The sequence below is a fragment of the Oryx dammah genome, unplaced genomic scaffold, assembly GCF_014754425.2.
Source record: "Oryx dammah isolate SB20612 unplaced genomic scaffold, SCBI_Odam_1.1 HiC_scaffold_22, whole genome shotgun sequence".
NCBI lineage: Eukaryota > Metazoa > Chordata > Mammalia > Artiodactyla > Bovidae > Oryx > Oryx dammah.
In genome coordinates, this window is record NW_024070206.1 from 16,081,011 (window position 1) to 16,101,179 (window position 20,169).

Below are 20,169 nucleotides of genomic sequence, written 5' to 3' on the forward strand. Positions count from 1 at the left end.
GGCTTCCCTGGAGGGTGGCCAGCATCTGGGCATGGCTTCTCTCTTTCATTCTCTCCCTTTCCTGAGCCTTGGCTTCCCTCTCCTGTTCTCTGTTATAAAAGGTATTGGTGGCTGTCTGGACCATCTCATCTAAAGAGGCAGCAGAGTCCAGCTGCTGTAGCTGTTGTAACTTTATCCTGATGTCTGATGCACATTGGGACAGGAATTTGTCCTTTAAAATCACCTGTCCCTTGTAAGAGTCTAAGTCCAGATTGGTAAACTTTTGGAGGGCCTCTTTTAGCCTTTCCAGAAAGGCAATGTGGTTCTCGTTGGGCTCCTGAGTTACTGCTGAGACTCAGCACAGTCCCACAGTAACAGGCTTCCTTCTGTTCCATGGATGGACTTCCTTAGGGGTGAGTCTTTCTGAAGCTTATCCTACCCAGGACTGTTGCAACCTGAGAGCCACGCATCCCCGGGTCAGGGTGCAGATCCCCAGGCAGATGGAGGCATGACAGCCTCCTGGAGCTCAAAACCCTGGGCAGGTCAAGGCATATTGACTTCCCTGGACTGGTGGATTCCCAAGCAGGTTGAGGTGTGACAACCTCCGGAGGACCAGATCAGGTTGAGGTAGGTCAACCTCCTGGGATCCTAGGCTGGGTAAATCCCCTAGCAGGGTGAGGCATGACAACCTCCCAGGGAACAGATCCCTAGGCATGTTGCAGGAAGAGGGACCCCTTCCAGGGCCCAATAGTGGGCTCTTCTCTAACACTCAGAAATGAATTGTCCAAGGAGACACATGTGCTGACAAAGCAAGAGATTTTCTTGGGAAAGGGCACCTGGGCAGAGAGCACTAGGGTAAGGGAACCCAGGAGAACTGCTCTGCCATGTGGCTTGCAGTCTTATGTTGATAAGTTCTTATGTTGCAGTTTTATGTTGATAGGATTAATTTCCGGGTTGTCTTTAGCCAATCATTCTGACTCAGAGTCCTTCCTGGTGGTGCATGCCTTGTTCAGCCAAGATGGATGCCAGCGAAGGATTCTGGGAGGTGGTCGGACATGTGGTGTCTCCTTTTGACCTTTCCCGAACTCTTCCAGTTGGTGGTGACTTATTAGTTCCATGTTCCTTACCAGGACCTCCTATCATAAAACAACTCACGTAAATGGTTACTATGGTGCCGGGCCAGGGTGGGCAGTTTCAGTCAGTGTGCTTCCCCTAATAGGCAGGTCAAGGCAGGTTGACCTCCTGGGACCCCCAGGCTGGAGTTGGGCATCCCCAAGGTCTCCAGTATGACTAATGCTGGGTAGGATTAAGGGGTGTAATCTTAACTCATTGCCGGTTTGTCCATCATGGATGGGAATAGATACCATGATGTAAAGCAATCTAAGCCTGTGCCCTGAGACTGGGAACCTGGCGAAACCTTATCCTCTTATTGCTCTGAGGGAATGTAAGTCAGATTTCTTTCTTTAGTCCTCCATAAGAGTAGTTTAGGGTGTTTCCAATGGTAAACATTTTATTGTCATAGACCCATTTTAGGTGAGCTTCCCTGGTGGCTCAGAGGGTAAAGCGTCTGCCTGGAATGCGGGTGACCAGGGTTCGATCCCTGGGTTGGGAAGATCCCCTGGAGAAGGAAAATGGCAACCCACTCCAGTACTCTACAGTCCATGGGGTCGCAAAGAGTCGGACACGACTGAGCGACTTCACTTTCACTTTAGGTAATAACAGAAGTAATGACATAGGAGAGGGTTATCTGGTCCTGTAGGAGCATTAAGAGTATTTTAATAATAAGCAAGGTGAAGCAATGTTGCCTACAAGGGGGCAGGGTCCTGGTTGTAGGAGTTAGTAAGTGGCTTAAGAACAAATTGATAAGAGGCAACAGACCAGATGTTCCATAAAAGTGAAGTGGAGACTTGATCTGGGGGTATGTTTGTAACTTTAGGAGAAGGGTGGTAAGGGTTTGGGTCCAAATGGCCTGAAGGGCTAACTCCCAAAGAGGCAAACGTTATCCTTGGAAGCCCAATTCCCCTTGAAGGGATGCCACCAACAGATGGACTTTTAGCAGGCATTGTGTGCCTGTCACCTGCCCTAGCGGGTTCACTGAGAGATGCTGTTGTTGCACATATAGTAAGAAACATGGAAGATGAAGGCCTGAGTCTCTAGAGGGATTGGATATTATATAGTATTTCCCCCCCAAGGGTCAGTTATTTTCTGGTTGTCCCTCCAGAAGATTGTAGAGGCAACATTGTGGGCCCACACTGGGCTCAGGAAAAGAGCATGAAACAGGAGGGAGGGGGCAGGGCACAACTGTTGAAAGAATGACATAGCCCAAGGGTATAACATAAACCAATTAAAATCAAATGGGTCCAAGATGGCAGACAAGTCAAATTCTACTAAACTTTGATTTTCAGTCTGCAAGCTAAACAACACACCCAGAGGCTCCATGACACGTCCAAGGCACTATCAAAAAGACCAAGGAGTGGGTGGTTCCCCAATTGTTGGAATGGTCCTCCCATTCACTAGCATATGAAATTACCCAGCCCATAAAAAACTAACCACACCACATTTCATGGCTGCCTCACCCACCCTCTGTGATGGCCCACTCTTGGAGTGTGCATCTCTCTGAATCTGAACAAATCCACCTCTTACCTATCGCTGTGTCTGTCACTGAATTTTTTTGGCACTGAGACATCAAGAGCCTGAGCTTCAGTAGGTCCTAAAACCAGGTTTTGGCTGGGCTCAAGTCCCAGTTGAATATGACTGAGTGACTACGCATAGCACAGAGTCCCTGCCACGTGGGTTTGAATCCCAATCTTAGGTATAAACAGTTTCAAACACAATTTTCAGAAATGGAAAGATGATGACCTGCCCAATACTTTGTAAGCAGTGGGATAGTTGGAGACAGGAACTGAAGGACAGGAGGAAAAAGCAGTGGGAAATATATGCTGAGGAATCCCCTTCATAACCTGCTGGAAAGTCTGCTAAATACCTAATTCGTGCTCACAGTTTTCATTGGCCTGATCCTTGGCACGAAGATGATTAAGGACAGAAGAACCCTCACCCCCTTGGGCAACAGCTACCAGGGCATAGCAGATAGTAGAGCCTTTGCGACATACTGGGGCGGAGTCCCTGCCAGAGTCCCCCAGTTGCACCCACTGCCACTTGCCTGTTTGCAGGGGCTTCAAGGAAACAAGAAACGAGAGATTATAAAGGAATTAAGATTTTGTTAGCCATATGTCCTTCCAGCCATAGGGGTGAGTACCTCCTACCTTAACTGGAGGTCTGGAATCTGAGGCTGAGCTGTGTGAGCTTTCTGCTGAGTTTGTTTTTTGCTGTCCTGGTTTCCAGCATGCTGGGCTTCTTGTCACTTCTGTTTCTTCATGTTCAGCTTCCACAGAGAGAGCTTTTGCTGAGTTGGGCTTCTGCTGTGCTTGGCCTCCGCCTTGCGAGTGCTGAGCTGAGATTGTTTCAGCCAGGTTAAATCCAAGAAATGGCACCAGATATGTCAGGGGAGTGTGAAATTTCCTTGGTTCTGTCTTGCCGCAGCAAAGATTTGAAACGGTAGACCAGTGTTACAGCTTAGTTACAGCTCAGAATTTTATTTGGCAAGGAAAGGAAATTACACCCTCAAGATATGAAGGTGGGCCGACCCCAAAGGAGAGGCCTCAATCTATCTTGGATTCTTCCTTTTATATGTTTGTCTCCTCTCCACCTTGAGCCTGCGCTATGCAAATTGGGCTAGCCAAGAAGGGGGTCTATTTTTTTGACCTGAAGTTCTCTCTCCAGTTGGCAGATATTCTTTTGTTCCGTTTTTGCAGGCTTTTCCCTTTCTTTGTCTTTTAGCCACTGCCATTTTGGACTCCTTTTTCCTATACTAATTACCTAACACTTTGATGCTGAGCATCTGAAAAGTGATTGATAGAGAATGATGTCAGTATAATGCAGAAATGGTGTTGGTTGATATATGATTACTCCCAGAATTTTTATGTTTTGAGCAATCTAGGGAAAGCTCTCTCACAAAGAGAAAGTCTTATTGAAATATAAATTTCCTACTTCTTCTGCCTATATTTAGAACTGTAACATTGTTAAAACTTTTGCTTCAACTGTCAAAAATTTAGAAAACACAAGAAGAAAAAGGAAGAGTATTATATTTGCCCACTTTTTGCTGAGTGTTTTTTTTTTTCTTCTAATGTTTCAAGGTTTCTTTTTATAATTTTGTTTTGCTTAGAGAACTTCTTCAGGCATTTTTTTAAAGGTAGGTCTGCCAGTAATAACTACTCTTGTTACCGAAAACACCAAGCCCATGTGTCTGACACACACTGAGGGCAAACAATACTAAAACATTGGAGTTTGGAACAAAGGTTTATTGCAGGGCCATGCCAGGAGATGGGTGGCTCATGTCTTAAAACCCCCAAACTCCCTGAAAGCTTTTAGCAAAGCCCTTTTATAGAAAAGGTGAGGGAGGGGTGTGGCTAGTTGTGGCAAACTTGTGGGTGTCAGATCCTTTATTCTTGAAGTCAGGTCACGGTCTGGTAACAATGTACCTGTAAATTTCTGCCAAACAAATGTTATTCTCTGTCCTGACAAGAAAGGGCAGGGTCCCAAGGCACAACTTTCAGCCACCAAGGTCCCGGTCCTGGCTAAAAGGAGGCAGATCTCAGTTGGAAGTTCCCTTGGGGCCAGGTTCCCACACCTTGCCCAGCTATCATCACTGAGGGAGCCAGATGTCTAAACTAACTGGCTCTCAGGCTCCTCCAGCTGCCCAAGGGGGAGGGGCAGGTCCCACAGACTGTGACCCACACAAATTGCTGCTGATATTAGGTCACAGAGACAAGGATGGGGGAGAGGTTCAACACTGCTGAAGGCCTGGGCCAAGGCTATTGGGTGGCCTTGGTGAGGGCTTTTGAGCCCTGCATGACACAGTACCCACTCTGTTTCCTTGGTCCCCCATCACCCACTGGCCCAAGACCAGGGAACAGGCTGGAGGCCCAGGGGAGAAGGCAAGCATCTACCTCTTACCTCACTCTCCACCTGATGACCACCACCCTACTGACCGCTGGCTAAATCAAGTCCCTAATGGTCTCTCATTGATGGTTGCTTGTGGGAAGGGCCCACTGTGGTGCTGGCCAATGGCTGAGCAGGACCCGTTGCCTGGTAACAGTATGGAGTAATGATCTACATTAACGTCTGTGTGCTAAGGGCTGCCCGGGGCTGCCCTGCTACGCTCTGTTAAACTCTTAGCTTTCGTTTAGTGAATTCCCTTTCATTCTTGAAGGATATTTTCACTGGATATAGGATTGTGTGTTGACAGTTTTCTTTTAGTACTTGAAAAATGTTGTGTCGCTTCCTTGGGACCTCCATAGTTTCTAATAAGAAAACTGCTATAATTCAAACTAATTTTCTCTTATGGATAAGGTATCATTTCTGCTTTAAGACATTTTCTTCTTTTTAGTTCTCAGACGTTCCCCTCTGTGTCTTATCATGGATTTCTTTGGCTTTATCTTGTTTTCAGTTTGGTCAGTTTCTGGAATCTGTAGGTTTATTTCTTTTGCCAAATTTGGAACGTTTTCAGAATTTATTTCGTCAGGTACCTTTTCCGCCCACTCTCCTCTCCTAGAATTCCAAGGACATGAATGTTAGATCTTTTGATATGGTGTCAAAGGTTCCTGAGGAGTTGTTCATTTTTTAAAGCCTATTTGCTCTCTGTTTTTCAGATTAGATAATTTCTATTGTATTGTCTTCCTGTTCACCAGTTCTTTTTTCTGTCTCTTCCATTCATAAGTCTATCCTTTCAAGTAGTAAAATTTTCAGTTCTAAAGTTTCCATTTGGTTCTTATTTATACCTTCTATTCGGAGAAGGCAGTGGCAACCCACTCCAGTACTCTTGCCTGGAAAATCCCATGGACGAAGGAGCCTGGCAGGCTATAGTCCATGGGGTCGCAAAGAGTCGGACATGACTGAGCGACTTCCCTTTCACTTTTCACTTTCATGCATTGGAGAAGGAAATGGCAACCCACTCCAGTGTTCTTGCCTGGAGAATCCCAGGGACGGCGGGGCCTGGTGGGCTGCCGTCTATGGGGTCGAACAGAGTCGGACACGACTGAAGCGACTTAGCAATAGCTTAGCATACCTTCTATTTCTTTGCTGAGATTTTCTTTTTCTTTGCCAAGACTTTTTTTCATTTTCCCACTGTGTTTGCGAATGTTTATTGAACATTTTTATGATGGCTGTCTTAAAATCTTTGTCAGATAATTGTAACATCTCTGTCATCTTGATGTTGAAATCTCTTGATGGTCTTTTTTCATGCAGTTTGAGATCCTCCTGGTTTTTGGCATGATGAGTGATATTCAACTGATATTGGACATTTTAGATGTCCAATATTATTTAAATGTTCTGTTTTAAATGTTATTCATATCTTATTTAAATGTTCTGTTTTAGCTGTCTTACTCTGATAGCACTCTAGCAGTGAGGTATGAGGGGGTAAAATCCAGGTTCCTTTCCACCACCCCCCAGCCTCTACTGACACCATAGGGGAGTGGTTAAAGCTCTTAGTCTCCACTAGAACACCTCTGATGCCACTGCAGCAGGGAGGTGGTGCACCTCATTACTGCCAGGTGGGGATGGAGAAAGTCCAGGCTCCTCACAGAGTCTCTGCTGGCTCTGTGTGTGCTGCTTCATTATCTCCAGGTAGGAATGAAAGTCCAAGTCTGATATTTGTCCTTCTCTGATACCACCTTAGCAGGGGAGTTGGGAACCTCAGTAGAGCCTGGTGAGTGTGGAAGTCCCCACTTGGCCTTTGCTGGATGTGTGGTGGGTGGGAGAGTTTTTTCATGTGGTGTTTGGCTGCTGTAGAACTTAGAGGATTCTTCCTGTCCTACCATGCTGTCCCGTTTCTGGCCTTTTGGCCGGAGAGAGCGTTTCCACTGGGACTATTTTTTGTTTATGCCCATCAGCATTTCTTGGTTGTCTGCTGCTTTGGCACCCATTCTGTGATATATGAGGCCAAAAGAAAACTCAGGGCACTTGCTTCTAGGTTACCATCTGAGACCAAGGACATTAGTCAATCTGTCTTCTCTCTACCTTTTAGCATCTTGTGTTTGTTTTATGTAGAATGCTCAGAGGTTTTAGTTATACTTGTGTGGAGCAATAGGGAAGAGTAAATCTGCTCTATCTTCCCTGGAGCCCATATACATTTTTAAAAAGACATTTGATGATATGCTTTTAGAGCATAAATGTGATCATACCCCATCAATGTGATCATACCCCATCAATTTTACGCAAATAATCTAAGACTATAAAATCATCCAAAATGAGAAAAACAAAATGCACTACTGTGTTCAGTACTTATATGAAAACTGTAAATGATTTAATTACCAAAAAATGAAGAAAGGTTAAATTGTACAACCTTTAAAGATATGATTATGAGGACTATGTAGCAACAGAGAAAAAGTCCCTAATATGTCATATTAAAAAATAATACAGAAAAGAGAAAGATTGATCACTGACAGCCTTAAAATTTAAGACTTCTTTAGATCAAAAGAAAAAATATCATATGATGAGAGATGACATGGGAGAAAGATATTAGTACCACACGGGGCTTCCCAGGTGGCACTGGTGGTAAAGAACCCTCCTGCCAATGCAGGAGACATAAGAGATGTGGCTTTGATCCCTGGGTTGGGAAGATCCCCTGGAGGAGGGCATGGTAGTCCACTCCAGTATTCTTGCTTAGAGAATCCCATGGACAGAGAAGCCTGGCAGGCTACAGTCCATAGTGTCACAAAGAGTTGGACATGACTGAAGTGACTTGGCATGCATTAGTAACATATAATTTACAGCCAGTTAGTGTTACTAGTATAGACTGAGCTTTTAAAAATCAATTAACATTATAATGCTCCAAAAAAAAAAAAAAAAGGTAAAAGACATGGAGTAGAAAGGATATACCATGTTAGCAATGAGATAAAATGCAAATTAAAAAAGGGATATGCTTCTAGTATTAGAAAAGGTTAAAAACATTGTCTTATTTTAGTGTTAGTGAGAATATGAGGCCACCATACCCTCACATATGTGTTTATAGGAGTATAGATGAGGGCAACCATTTTGGAGGGAAGTATGTATATATTCTTTTATCAAACAATTATGCTTCTAGGAATTTGGTCTGTAAATTCACACTACCCACAGTAAAAATTGGAGTGTTTTTATGTAATAAAAATAGGAAATAGGATAAATGTCCACCAGTAGAGAGTAGGTTAAGAAAATTATGGCATATATGTATGATATGTATGTGTGTGTGTTAAACCCAGTTGAATTGCAGGGGAAGCTGAAAAGTGTAGGAAAGCATGTGAGATATTTGACAAGCACAAACCAGCTCTGCAAAGGTGTCTTCATTCTTAGTCAAGCATTTTTGGGGGGTTTATCATTTTTTATTTATTAGCCAACTGATTCACAGCTTTGCTTTGTTTGAACAAGTTAAGTCTTGGCTTCAAGAGTTGAAACACAATTATTTGATTTAGTAAGTGTACTTTGTGAACTGATTACACACTGCTAATAGTAATGGTAGCACAGGAGAGACCACACCTACTTTTAAGCTACCAGAAACAGAATTCTTTAAATCAAGAAGGAGCATGACCACCTTGAGCTACAGAAATGATGAGATTAGTGCCCTCCCCACTGCCCACATGCTGTAACGAAGCACATGAGAATACTGAAGCATTGTTAGTTATAGTTATCAGGACCAAACCATTGCATCTCAGTTCTGAGTGTAATGAATAAATGTTGGATTACACATCCTCTAGTTACATCAGTATTTGATTTTGCCTAATTCATATTCAGTCTTTTGTTTCAGTAAATTTTTAAAATTCATGGACTTCGTTTTTGCCAAATAGGAGTTGTTAGTTCCTTGATCAGGTTGCCACTACATACATGATTTGGAAAGGGGATGGAGAAACCTTCCAAAGATAGACTAAAAAGAGCAGCTGCTCTGAGCACACACAGTCTAGAGGTGATCACAGCCCTGATCAGCGTGCCCTCTTATTTGCTGGCTGGGGTGGGGGCGGTTAGGGCGGCTACTCCTCAGAGTCACTGTCTGCTTATCTGTTTTGGTCCTCTTTTGTCTCATAACTACAAAGGCAAAGAAGAACTATGAGCAGAAATGCCGAGACAAAGATGAAGCAGAGCAGGCTGTCCACCGCAGTGCCAACGTGGCAAACCCGAAGCAACAAGAAAAGGTACCTGGGAGAGCCAATAGCCTGAAAAATCCAAGATTCGAATATGTCAAGCTAGAGCCAATGAATAATCTTAACAAACAAACAAAGAATGGACCTGCACTCTAAGCTCCTGGCAATACCTTCCTTCAGGCTATTAGAGTCCTCTGAGCCAGAAAAACCCATGTCCTATTTTGAGGGTTAGGGAAGAGCTAGAGAAACCTGGTTATGGGGGAGGGGTTCTGATGTTTTCATCTTTCTTCAAAACTCCATCTCATCTGTTCCTTATAGCGAGGCTGCCTCCTGCTTGGGTCTTTTATAAATTGAATTTTATGAAACCTGGATAAAGATTGTTAGCAGTCAGAAGGTAGGGATATGTTTTAGGAAGATTAGAGGGCAAGTTGAATGATTAACTTACAAGAGAAACACAGGTATGACTTAGAACTTGTCTCTTCACAGACTTTGCTTTTAAACCTGTTTTGCCATTAGAAGCCTGGCCCAGCATTCCTGACTTCTTGTTGTTTTTTCCTGGTCCTCACAGCTTTTTGTGAAACTGGCAACTTCAAAGACTGCAGTAGAAGACTCGGGTGAGGGGTGTGCTCCAATGGATGGGGGAGGATGGTGGTGGGCTAAATCTGCCTGAGAAGGGTAGTTTTATAGACCTTACAATAGTGAATATATGCTTGTACCATAGGGTTAGCAAGGTATGTGAAGGAAAGAAGAGAGGGACAGAGGGAAGGAAGGGAGGTGGGGAAGGGGGTATATCAGAACCCTGGAAAGTGGGAGAAGCAAGAGAGGCAGCGGTTTCTGGCCCCTGCCTACTTAGCTCATGCTGCCTGACAGGTGACTGAATGGTGTGGGGGCATGGAGGGGTCGGGTCATGTGATAGCTGCTTTGAAATCATGTACTCATTCTTACTTGTTGGGTACAATCATCTTAAAACCCCATTTCATCCCTGATACGTCTTCTCTGCTGTGAAAGAAGCAGCCAAGTTGTGAGGTCTCGTCATCACTGAAATCTAAGGATCCAAACCAAGAGTTTGCAAAGGCTTCTAATTTCCAGAGTTTCCTGCGAGAGATAAACCTCTCACGACCGTGGTCCCTTAAGTCTCTAAATCCAAAACTGAAGTGACTTGCTAGTTCAGTTTTCTGCTGGCCTCATTTAATTTTCCTCAAAATAGAAAGAGGTAGAGGGAAACCCTGGTGAGGTGTTTTGTTTTGTTTTGTTTTGTCAGCCTTTAGTTCTCTTTCTTTGGAACATTTCTGGGTTTTCTTTAGAAAGAAAGTGATGCCTGCCTTTGTTTATTTTTCACAAAGCTATGATGAGGGTGAGATGTAATTATGGCCTTCCAGCCTTCAGAGTCCCCAGGAGCCCTGTGAGCTCTCGGGAGGGGCCTGGGTGCTAGGTCTGTGAGCCCCGCTCCTCCCAGCTTCCAGACCCAGGCCCCTCCCCTCCATTGCAGACAAGGTGTACATGCTGCACATCAACACGCTGGACAAGGTCCGGAACGAGTGGCAGAGCGAGCACATCAAGGCCTGCGAGGTACCTGGAAGCACACGGGCGGGTCTTTCTCCCTCTACTTTTGTAGAATTGCTTGAAGGCAAATTAGAAATGTGGACTTTAAGTAGAGGATGAAAGGACTGGGATGTTTTCTTGCAAACCTTGTCTTTCTGCTTCTTGCCCATCCTGATCGTGCTGTCCCATTCTGTCAATGGCCTTGCTCTGTTTGGTTCGCAGGTATGAAGCAGCTGAATCAATTAATGCTTGCTTTAGTCATGTCCAGGGCTTCCCTTGTAGCTCAGCTGGTAAAGAATCTGCCTGCAAGGCGGGAGATCTCGGTTCGATCCATGGGTTGGGAAGATCCCCTGGAGAAGGGAAAGGCTACCGACTCCAGTATTCTGGCCTGGACCATTCCATGGACTGTATAGTCTATGGGGTCGCAAAGAGTCAGACATGACTGAGCTACTTTCACTTTCACTTTCTTGGTGACTTCCCACTGAAAGCTTCACCTTTCTCTGTGACAAGGGGGTGCAGGGAGCAGCAGAACTGGCTTTAGAGATTTTTATTCTCACACCTTTTGTTTCGCCGTGGCCCTCCTCATTTTCAACACGTGCCTCACAATGTCCTAGAGAAAATAAAGACTCCACCTGGAAACTTCCTCAAGTTTCTGTCACCCTGTCTACACATTTTTCTTACCAGTGGTTCTCAAAGGGAGGTCCTGGGACCTGTACCAACATCTTTGTTAGATGCAGATCTTATTATCAGACCAATTCCAGGCCTCTGGAATCAGACTTTCTCAAGTCGAGGCGAATGGGGGCCATTCCCTAGTGTGTGGTGCACGGGCTTCTCTTGTTGCAGAACACAAGCTCTGGAGGGTGTGGGCTTCAGTAGTGGTGGCTTGTGGGCTCCAGAGCACAAAAAGCTCAGTAGCTGTGGCTCACGGGCTTAGCTGCCCTGCGGCTGGTGGGATCTTTCCAGACCAGGGACTGAATTAGCATTGCAAATTCTGCATTGTAATGTGTCCTGCGATGCAAAGCGGACCCCCAACCACTGGACCTTCAGGGAAACCTGAGGGCAAAATTTTGCATTGGAGGCTCTGGCAAGCTACCCACATGCAGATGTCCATCAGGCAGTGGGAAATGTGAGCCACCATTCAGGTTAGAACACTGACGGCTGGGTTCACCATCACCTCTTATGTGCAAAACTGTATCCAGTCCTATTTGTGTTAGTATGTTATTAAAATCCATTTGCCGGAGTTAAGAGTGTATGAGCTTCCTCAGCGGTGGGTGGGAGTACACTAAATGAGACTGTAAGCTTACAGATAATTCAAGGTTGAAATTGTTTCTTACATCATAGCCAGTCTAGACCCTTTCTCTGTGTGTTTCTACACACATGTTTCTACAGGTGTTTGAGACTCAAGAATGTGAACGAATAAACTTCTTTCGAAATGCACTGTGGTCACATATGAATCAGCTCTCACAACAATGCGTCACAAGTGATGAGGTGAGTCAAGAGTTATCCACGGAGGACGCTCTGCATATTAGATTCGTAGAGTGGGAGGAGTCAGAGACATTTGTTAGTTCATCCCCTGACATTAGAGGCCCAGGTAGGTACAGTGACTGCATACGCAGTGAGTATGGACCCAGATAAACACCTAACTTGCCTGACTGCTGGCTTACTTTACCATCATGAGTCTCTCACTGAGAAATTCACAATTAGGGCAGGAGAGCAAAGAAAGGACCCAAATGTAGTTTAATTTACGGAAAATAGAGATGTAACAACATGAACGTGAGTCCCAGGGACTGCTCCAGTCTGAAACGGAGTTACTCCAGGACAGTAAGTACCAGGAACTAGCAGGCTGAGCCACGCCTCGGCTAATGGTTCCTCCAGGGCTCAGGGTTTAACGTCAGCGGTGTTAAGGGCCATAGTGACCCAGGGTTAACTCATGCACAGCAACTGTCCTGGGTTCCCAGGTCTCAGAGGGATCAGAATCAAATTATCACAAACTTCTTTCCTAAGAAACAGCCACTCTCCCTTAGATGGGACATTCAGTTTTGAAGAATAACACCCAGAAAACAGGTAGGGTTGACTGACTTTTCTCCAGTTGTCTTTGCATTTGTGTGTAGGATTCGTCATGGGACTTGGTATCTATTCTCTTCATCCCATCCATTTTTTTTTTTAAAGTCTTTCTGCCAAGATTGCTGTGCTGCTACAAAGATATTCTATTTTGTCATCTTAAAAAAAAATGTAATAGCAGATATACATCAAAGAAATCCCTCTATGTGAGTCCAGGACATTGTGGTATCTTTTTTTTTTTTTCTTTTCAAGACAAAAATTGGAAAATAGCCATTCATCAAACCTCCCATTTTAATACTCCATGCCACCACTTTTATGGACGTATCTCTACCTTGATTTATCTTCTTTTTTGTTAGATGTATGAAAACGTCCGTAAGAGTTTAGAGATGTGCAGTATCGAGAAGGACATTGAGTACTTTGTGAATCACCGCAGAACTGGACAGACTCCACCAGGTGAATGGAGTGGTAGGCTGGGGGATGCTATTCAAGCCATTGTATCAGTCTTTCGTGTCACATGTCATTGAGAATGGAAGTCATCAGCTTCTTAATGTTTTATGTCTTGATGATTCCCTAGCACCCATCATGTATGAGAATTTTTACTGCCCCCAGAAGAATGCAGCCCCACCAGGAAAGGCTACAGGGCCTAACTCGGCAAGGTAATATCCAACTTTCTTTCACATGAAGAAAAGTGCTTTTAGGGACTTCCCTGGTGGTCCAGTGGCTGAGACGCCACACTGCCACTGCAGGGAGTTCAGGTTTGATCTTTGGTTGGGGAACTAAGATGCCACATGCTGCAGCGAGGCCAAAAAAAGAAAAGTTCTTTTAATGAGCATTTTTATTTTTAGTGTTCCAATTCTAATACGAACATGTTAGAATCAGAATGTGTCTACCATTGCATTTGCTTAGAGAGGTTTCTGGATTTTTGGAAATAGCGTTTTTAGGACAAATGTTAAATGGATTGTACTAGTCATAGTTCAAGGAGGATTGTGTCATGCTTGAGTGTGATTGTTATTACTTATGCACGAATCCTATACTTTTCTATTAATAATATTTATTGATTTTTACTTATTTATTTATTGTTTATTTGGTTGTACCGGGTCTTACTTGCGGCCCACAGGATCTTTAGTTGCAGCGTCTAGTTCCCTGACCAGGGATTGAACCCACACTCCCTGCACTGGGAACTCGGAATCTTAGCCATTGGACCACTTGGGGAGTCCCAATCCTAGATCTTTCCTGTATAAAGCAAGAGTTGGCAAACTTTGGCTCCCTGTGAGTCAAATCCAGCCTACCTGTTTTGGTAGGGCCTACAAGTTAAGAACAGTTTTCATGTTTTTAAATGGTTGAGAAAAATGGAAAGGAAACTCTTTTTTGCCATGTGAACATCACAAGAAACGTGAACATCCGTGTTCGTATGTAGAGTGTTGCTGCTCATCTGTTTCCCTTCTGTCTGTGGCTGCTTTCATGTTGGAGATGAGTAGCATTGAGACAGAAATGCCATGTGGCCAGCAAAACCTAAATCATTTACTCTCTGGCCCTTTACAGAAAAAATTTGCTGCCCCTGATATAAAGGATTCTGAGGGAAGAGAAGCTTCTCTTTTACATACAGTCACCCTGAAATCTAAGCTGTTGAATTTTCAGTCCAAATTTTAAAAAGATAGGGGAGTGTTTGAGTGGGGAGAAAGCCAAGCGCAGGACTTCCCTGGTGGTCCAATGGTTAAGAATCCACCTTCCAATCCAAGGGACAGGGGTTTCAGCCGTGATTGGGAAACTAAGATCCCACATGCCACGGGGCAGCTAAGTCTGCATGCCACAACTAGAGAAGCCTGTGTGCCACAGCACAGACCCAGTGCAGCCAAACACATAAATAAATAATATTTATGGAGAAGAATGCTAAGTGCTGCTCAAAGCAGTTACTAGGAATCGTTTCCTTTAACTCTCAAGGCGAGGTAGGAGCTGTTTGACTTCCTGTTTGGCATGTGAAGACTGTCCATGGTGATCAGGAACTCTGGCCCACACAATAGATTTCTGGGTTGTGGAGCAGAGCTCTGGGCATCCTGCTCCCTAGCATAGGGTAGTATTTGCAGCCTAGATCCAGGAGGTCAGTGCTGCAGGGCTTTTGTTTCATCTGAAGTCTTCTTAACCCTCCAGAGCAGAAACCCAATCTGACTAGCATGCAGTATGTTTGTAGAGTGAAGTAGAAAATTAGAAAAAACAGCAAGAATTATCTGAAAGATTTTGGTTTCCATTTCTTACAGGAGAGGACCTCTCCCAAATCCTAAAAGCTTACCAGGTATGCCACCAAGAAAGATCATTTGAAATCTTAGGTCAGGTTTTATTTAAGGTTGAGTAGCTAGAATTTTGAAATAAAAGGAGGGAAGGGAATAAATAGAATAAAATTTCCAAGAGAATGAACTTATTATTAGAAACTATAATACTCTTTGTCAGAGTGGAATTTGGTAATTTGTGTTCTGTTTTATAGCTTATCCAAGAGAATTCAGTTACTCAAGTACCAAAAGAAACTTATAAGGGATTTTTACTAAGAGACTAGTTTAACTTAGGCCATGAAAACGGCAAAACTGAGATATAGTTTCCTTTGGATGACACTGAAATATAATTTATAGAAGATGTCTAGAAACATGTAACCTAATATATTCTGTGCACTGCCCACAGTTGGATCTTTCAGGAATCACTCTGGTGTCTTTTTCTCTCTGAACTCCTATAATACCTCTGAGAGAATGAAATATTTAGTGCTTTTTGTTAGTCTGTATTCCCTGGGTAATTACAAGATCCTTAAAGGCAAACATTTTGTTTTCTCCTGAATCAATCACAAAATGTAACACGGTACTGGGCACAGAGCCAGTTCTGAGCAAATACCTATTATTTGAATAAAAGATTTGCCTACCTATGTTCAAGGGAAGAGGGAAGAGACATCTTAGGCTGCATTTAGCATCTTAGCAAGAATTTAGTGGCTGAAATTACATCTTGGAACTCTGTAAGGATGTAAGTTAATTTATTTCTCATAGGATTTTAATTACCACTTGATAATATGGGACTTATTTTTGTCCATTTCTGAAGATGATTTTACTGTGGGGAATGATAGCTGGGCAAGGATGAAAAAGGGCAAAGAAATTATAATAGAAATTTCCACTATGTTTTCTGGCTTGTAGTTATGACTATTATTTGTAGGTTTTGTTGCCAAATATGTTTTTTTCTTACAAAATAGCAGTCACCAGACTCAGAGTGGAATGGTTTGATTTGAAAAGGGCTATGATCTTATCATGAAGAAATGTTAACTTAGTGTTGCTCTCTGTTCTGCCCTTTGCAGATGACCCGGATTACTCTTTGCTTGATAATAACTACAGTTTGATCTATCAGTAACATCAGTGGTAAGAACCTTTCATCTTCACAGAATCAAGTTGCATTAGGCTAGTGACTGTAGTTTTGAAGTCTTTGAAGCTTCCTTACAATATGACTGCAAACAAACAATGCCTGGCATCAGGTCTTACACTGGTGGGCATGGTGCACTTGCAAAATGGCCTTTCTGGTTCCCATAGCTGAGAGGGTACCAAGACCATTCCATACCTACTTGAATGAGGACATTTCCCCTTTATTCTTGAACACTTGATTTGCTCTTGTTAATCTCTTTTTGTGGCTATTGCACACTTATACTTAAGGCACTGCTACAAACAAATATGAGCTTCCCAGGTGGCTCAGTGATAAAGAATCCACCTGCTGATACAGGAGACACAGGTTCAATGCCTGGGTGGGGAAGAGTCTCTGGAGGAGGAAATGGCAAGCCACTCCAGTCTGCTTGCCTGGGAAATCCCATGGGCAAGAGCATCATCACACACCAGGTGATTAGCACTCTGACCTCATGAGTAAAGCACAAAGGCTCCTGGAGCAGAACTGCTAAGCCCCCGGTGGCTGCAAAGGTGATTCTTCCTGTTTAGCACTCAGGTGCTGGTACTGGCACTATGTATGCCCCAAGGCAGTATCAACTGGAGGGAATGTCTCTGAAGACAAAACATTACCAAATGAAACTCCTCGTGAACCGTAATTCTTTTAACCCAAACGGGCATATGCATGTATATATGAGCAAAGAAAACCTCTGAAAGGATATCTTCCTGAACAGATAATAGGTTTTCTTTTCATCTATCCATGTGTGTAATTTGTCTACAGTGCTAATTTATTGCTTCTTTCATTAAAAACTCGTTTAAAGAGTTGATCTTCTTGCATGTTACTGATCTTAGTGTCTTCCTGGGAGTGACAGGAGGGGTGGGTAGGATTCAGAGAGTCACAGTGGAACTGGAAAATTCTCTCTCCCACGCTTCTTGGTTTGGTGTTGGTGAAATTCACTGTCTCTCATGAAACAAAATCGATTAGACAGAAATACTCAGCTAGCATATTATTTGTGTGTACACGTAAGTCTTTAAATTGCTTAAGAAGTATACGTAGTATTTAAAGACCTTTGCTGTGAAAGATAGTGAATATTGAAGACATAAAAATCCTCATCCTCTAACTGTATATAATTTTCTAACCTACAGATTGTAGTTAGCCAGTTATCACTTTTTCATTTCATAAACCTCTCTTCCTCATGGAAAGAAGCCCAGTGCATTTTAAAGGTAGAGTAGGAACATGGGAAGTCAATGACTTGGCGTTCAAAGGTGGACCCTGCTCTCTAGAATACGAGGCAGTAATGACTATATGGCAGGGTATTGGCAATGCCACGTATTTCTTTTTTATTTTTTACCTTCCTTTCTTCCCTCCCTCTCTTCCTTTCTCTCTCATTCCTCCCTGGCCCTCCCTCCTCTCTCTTTTCTTATCCTTCCTCCCCTGTCTTTATTTTCCTTCCTTCCTTCTTTGCTTTCTCTTTTTCTGCTTTCTTTCTTTCCTTCACCTCTTTGGATAAAGCATACATTCTAGCTGCTTAATAATAGCATTTGACCCAACAACTCTAGTTCCTCAGAGCCCAAGAATTTGCCGTTTGAACGCAAGATGTCCATATCAACACGTTTACTCAAGTTAGGTCATTTTACTGGGCCTCATTAGTGTCTGTGTCAGCTCAAGGAACAGGAATCCAAATGTGTAATTGACTGAATTTAAGAGAATTTTAAAGAGAGAGTCTACCTTTATTAATAACTTAGTTAAATGACTTACCACAACATTTAAAATAGTTTGAATGAAACTTTGGAAATGACATTTAAATAGGAAGGTTTAAGGATGTGCATTTGTTCTGCAGTTGTTGATTTTAGCTGCTTGCTATTCTTGTTTTTAATCCTAACATGTTTAGGTAAAAACAGATTATAACTTTTGAATTAAAAAATGTATATATCAAAAATATAAAATTTTATGGGGACTTCCCTGGTGATCTGGTGGTTAAGACTCACTGCAGAGGAGCATGGGCTTGATCCCCGTTCAGTGAACTAAGATCCCACATGCTGCTTGGCCAAAAAAATTCCATTTTTCATCACTTGAAATACTCATCTCTCACTATTTATTCTCCTTGACCAAGCACATTGTTCTCGTTGAATAAAATCACAATGTAGGAGCAGGGTGCTGATGTGAATAGTTGATTCAAATGAAATGTCTTTGTTATTTCTTTCAGAATACAAAGCTTTTTCTGGCTGGCGCTTCTAAGGCATGGAAGGAAGCACTTAAAGCAGCAGAATCTGTAGAAATTATGTCAATCAGGAAGACTTTGAAGTGAACCCTTGCTATGATTTTTTAATATTTTTAAGTTTATGGCAGTCCTTTAGTTCAACTTAATCTAGTAGAGTTCTGCAGTTTTTAAAAGTCTGTAAATTGCCCAAGACTGAGGAATTATCCTTTCCTAATCAAGTTACTAAAATTGTATGTTTTCTACTTGATTCAGGAAAGTCTTTGGATTTAAAACTTTGACTTGGGGTTTGGGGCAGGGAAGGGTGAAGAGGAGTCTGAGCCAGCAACTCGCTCAAGAAGCTCCTTTGCCTTTGAGGGTAGCGTGGCTATGGAATTTCCATGGTGACACATAACTCTCAGTGGTGCAAGATTCAAAATCACCTTCCTTTTTGGCTGGAAGATTTAAAGGCCATCTGATAGCACTTTCTCATTTTGCAGATGAGGTAATGGGGCCCAGAAGTGTGAAATCAATCTCCCTACAGTTAGGGACAGACACAGAAGTAAGAGGGCAAGCTCATCCCACATTATCATCCTTGTAACATTTCCTGAGGCTGTGATGCTCATGTTGAAATTTGAGACACCAAAGTTTTTGCTGGCATCTTTTCAGCTGAAGCGATTACCAGGGTTTAAATGTCAGGTTTATTTTTATATGGCTCACTATGTGTACTGAACTACAGAGCACCATATTTAATCTAAGAAGCGATTCATTGTAAAACATCCCATTATTTATATGCTGCTAAGAAAGTCAGTAGAGGAGCTGATGCTTGTGACAATGACCAAGCCCACTGGAATTTGAGTTTCTAAAGTGTAGGGGACAATACATCCTAGAATCAATGAAATATGGTGTTTTGACTCTATCCCTGAAGAGAATTTCAGACTTACAAAGCCGGTACTCAATCTTGAGTCTTCACAGAGAAGCTTCTCCTTGTTAGATCCTGGAATTTTAAAAGTGTCAATCTTACCCCTTCACAAGTATCTGAGTCTTGTTTGGTCACCCATAAACAGCCCAGAGATTGTGTACCTTGGTCTAAAATTCACACTGAGTAAACAGTGCATTTTAGTTAATGACAAGTTAAAATCACACTGGCATGGTTGTAACATTCTGGTACCACAAAGAGCAAACACTTTCCTTTTCTGCTCTGTGCATAGCTTTCCCAGAAATACGGACAAAGTGATTGAAGGAAGGCTCATTATTTCCCCTTTTTGCAAAAGGTGCTGCTGGAAGAGGCAGCTTCTTGTCATGGCCGGACGCTTGCATCAGCTGGATATCCTTTTGAGAAACTGAAGTTTGCAAAGGGCCATTGACTTCCCCAAACTGAACAGGCTCAGGAAATTTTCCTTTGAACTCGGAACATTCTATTTTTAAGTATTTTATTTATTATTAGCAGGTCCTCAGGGATTTCAGTTTTCTCTCTATTGGTCAGTGTAACTGATGTAAAATGTGTTAAGAATTGAAAATATTTTTATTTTATTGCTCTGCCAGTTCGATATGAAGTGAAATAAAGATTCTTGGTGATTTGGTGTTTATTTTGCATTTCCATGTTCATTGTACCTCTCTTCCAAACTCTGGTTCACTCCTTGTCACATTTGCTTCCATTAGATCATGGAAAGACAAACTTCTAGTCAGGGAAGCCAGACAGAGACTGGCACCATGCCACTTCCTACTAACCCTTCAGGAGCCAAATGTAGGGTCCCTTTCTTGGGGAGGTAGCTTCCCTGCCTCTGGGCTTGGCGGACTTCCACTGATGTCTCCTTCCCCTCT

General features: G+C 42.9%; 1 protein-coding gene across 1 annotated transcript in view; it reads left to right on the forward strand.

Moving 5' to 3' along the window:
- The window catches only part of PSTPIP2 (proline-serine-threonine phosphatase interacting protein 2), a 94,482-nt gene extending 74,541 nt beyond the window's left edge, over nt 1-19,941 (forward strand). The window contains exons 7-15 of the mRNA XM_040264558.1: nt 9,099-9,197; nt 9,715-9,760; nt 10,636-10,715; nt 12,078-12,176; nt 13,106-13,202; nt 13,324-13,405; nt 15,005-15,039; nt 16,075-16,135; nt 18,355-19,941. Of these exons, the coding sequence (XP_040120492.1) occupies nt 9,099-9,197; nt 9,715-9,760; nt 10,636-10,715; nt 12,078-12,176; nt 13,106-13,202; nt 13,324-13,405; nt 15,005-15,039; nt 16,075-16,127 (591 nt within the window). The 3' untranslated portion in view covers nt 16,128-16,135; nt 18,355-19,941. The remainder of the gene's footprint in view (nt 1-9,098; nt 9,198-9,714; nt 9,761-10,635; nt 10,716-12,077; nt 12,177-13,105; nt 13,203-13,323; nt 13,406-15,004; nt 15,040-16,074; nt 16,136-18,354) is intronic.
- The last annotated feature ends 228 nt before the right edge of the window (nt 19,942-20,169 follow it).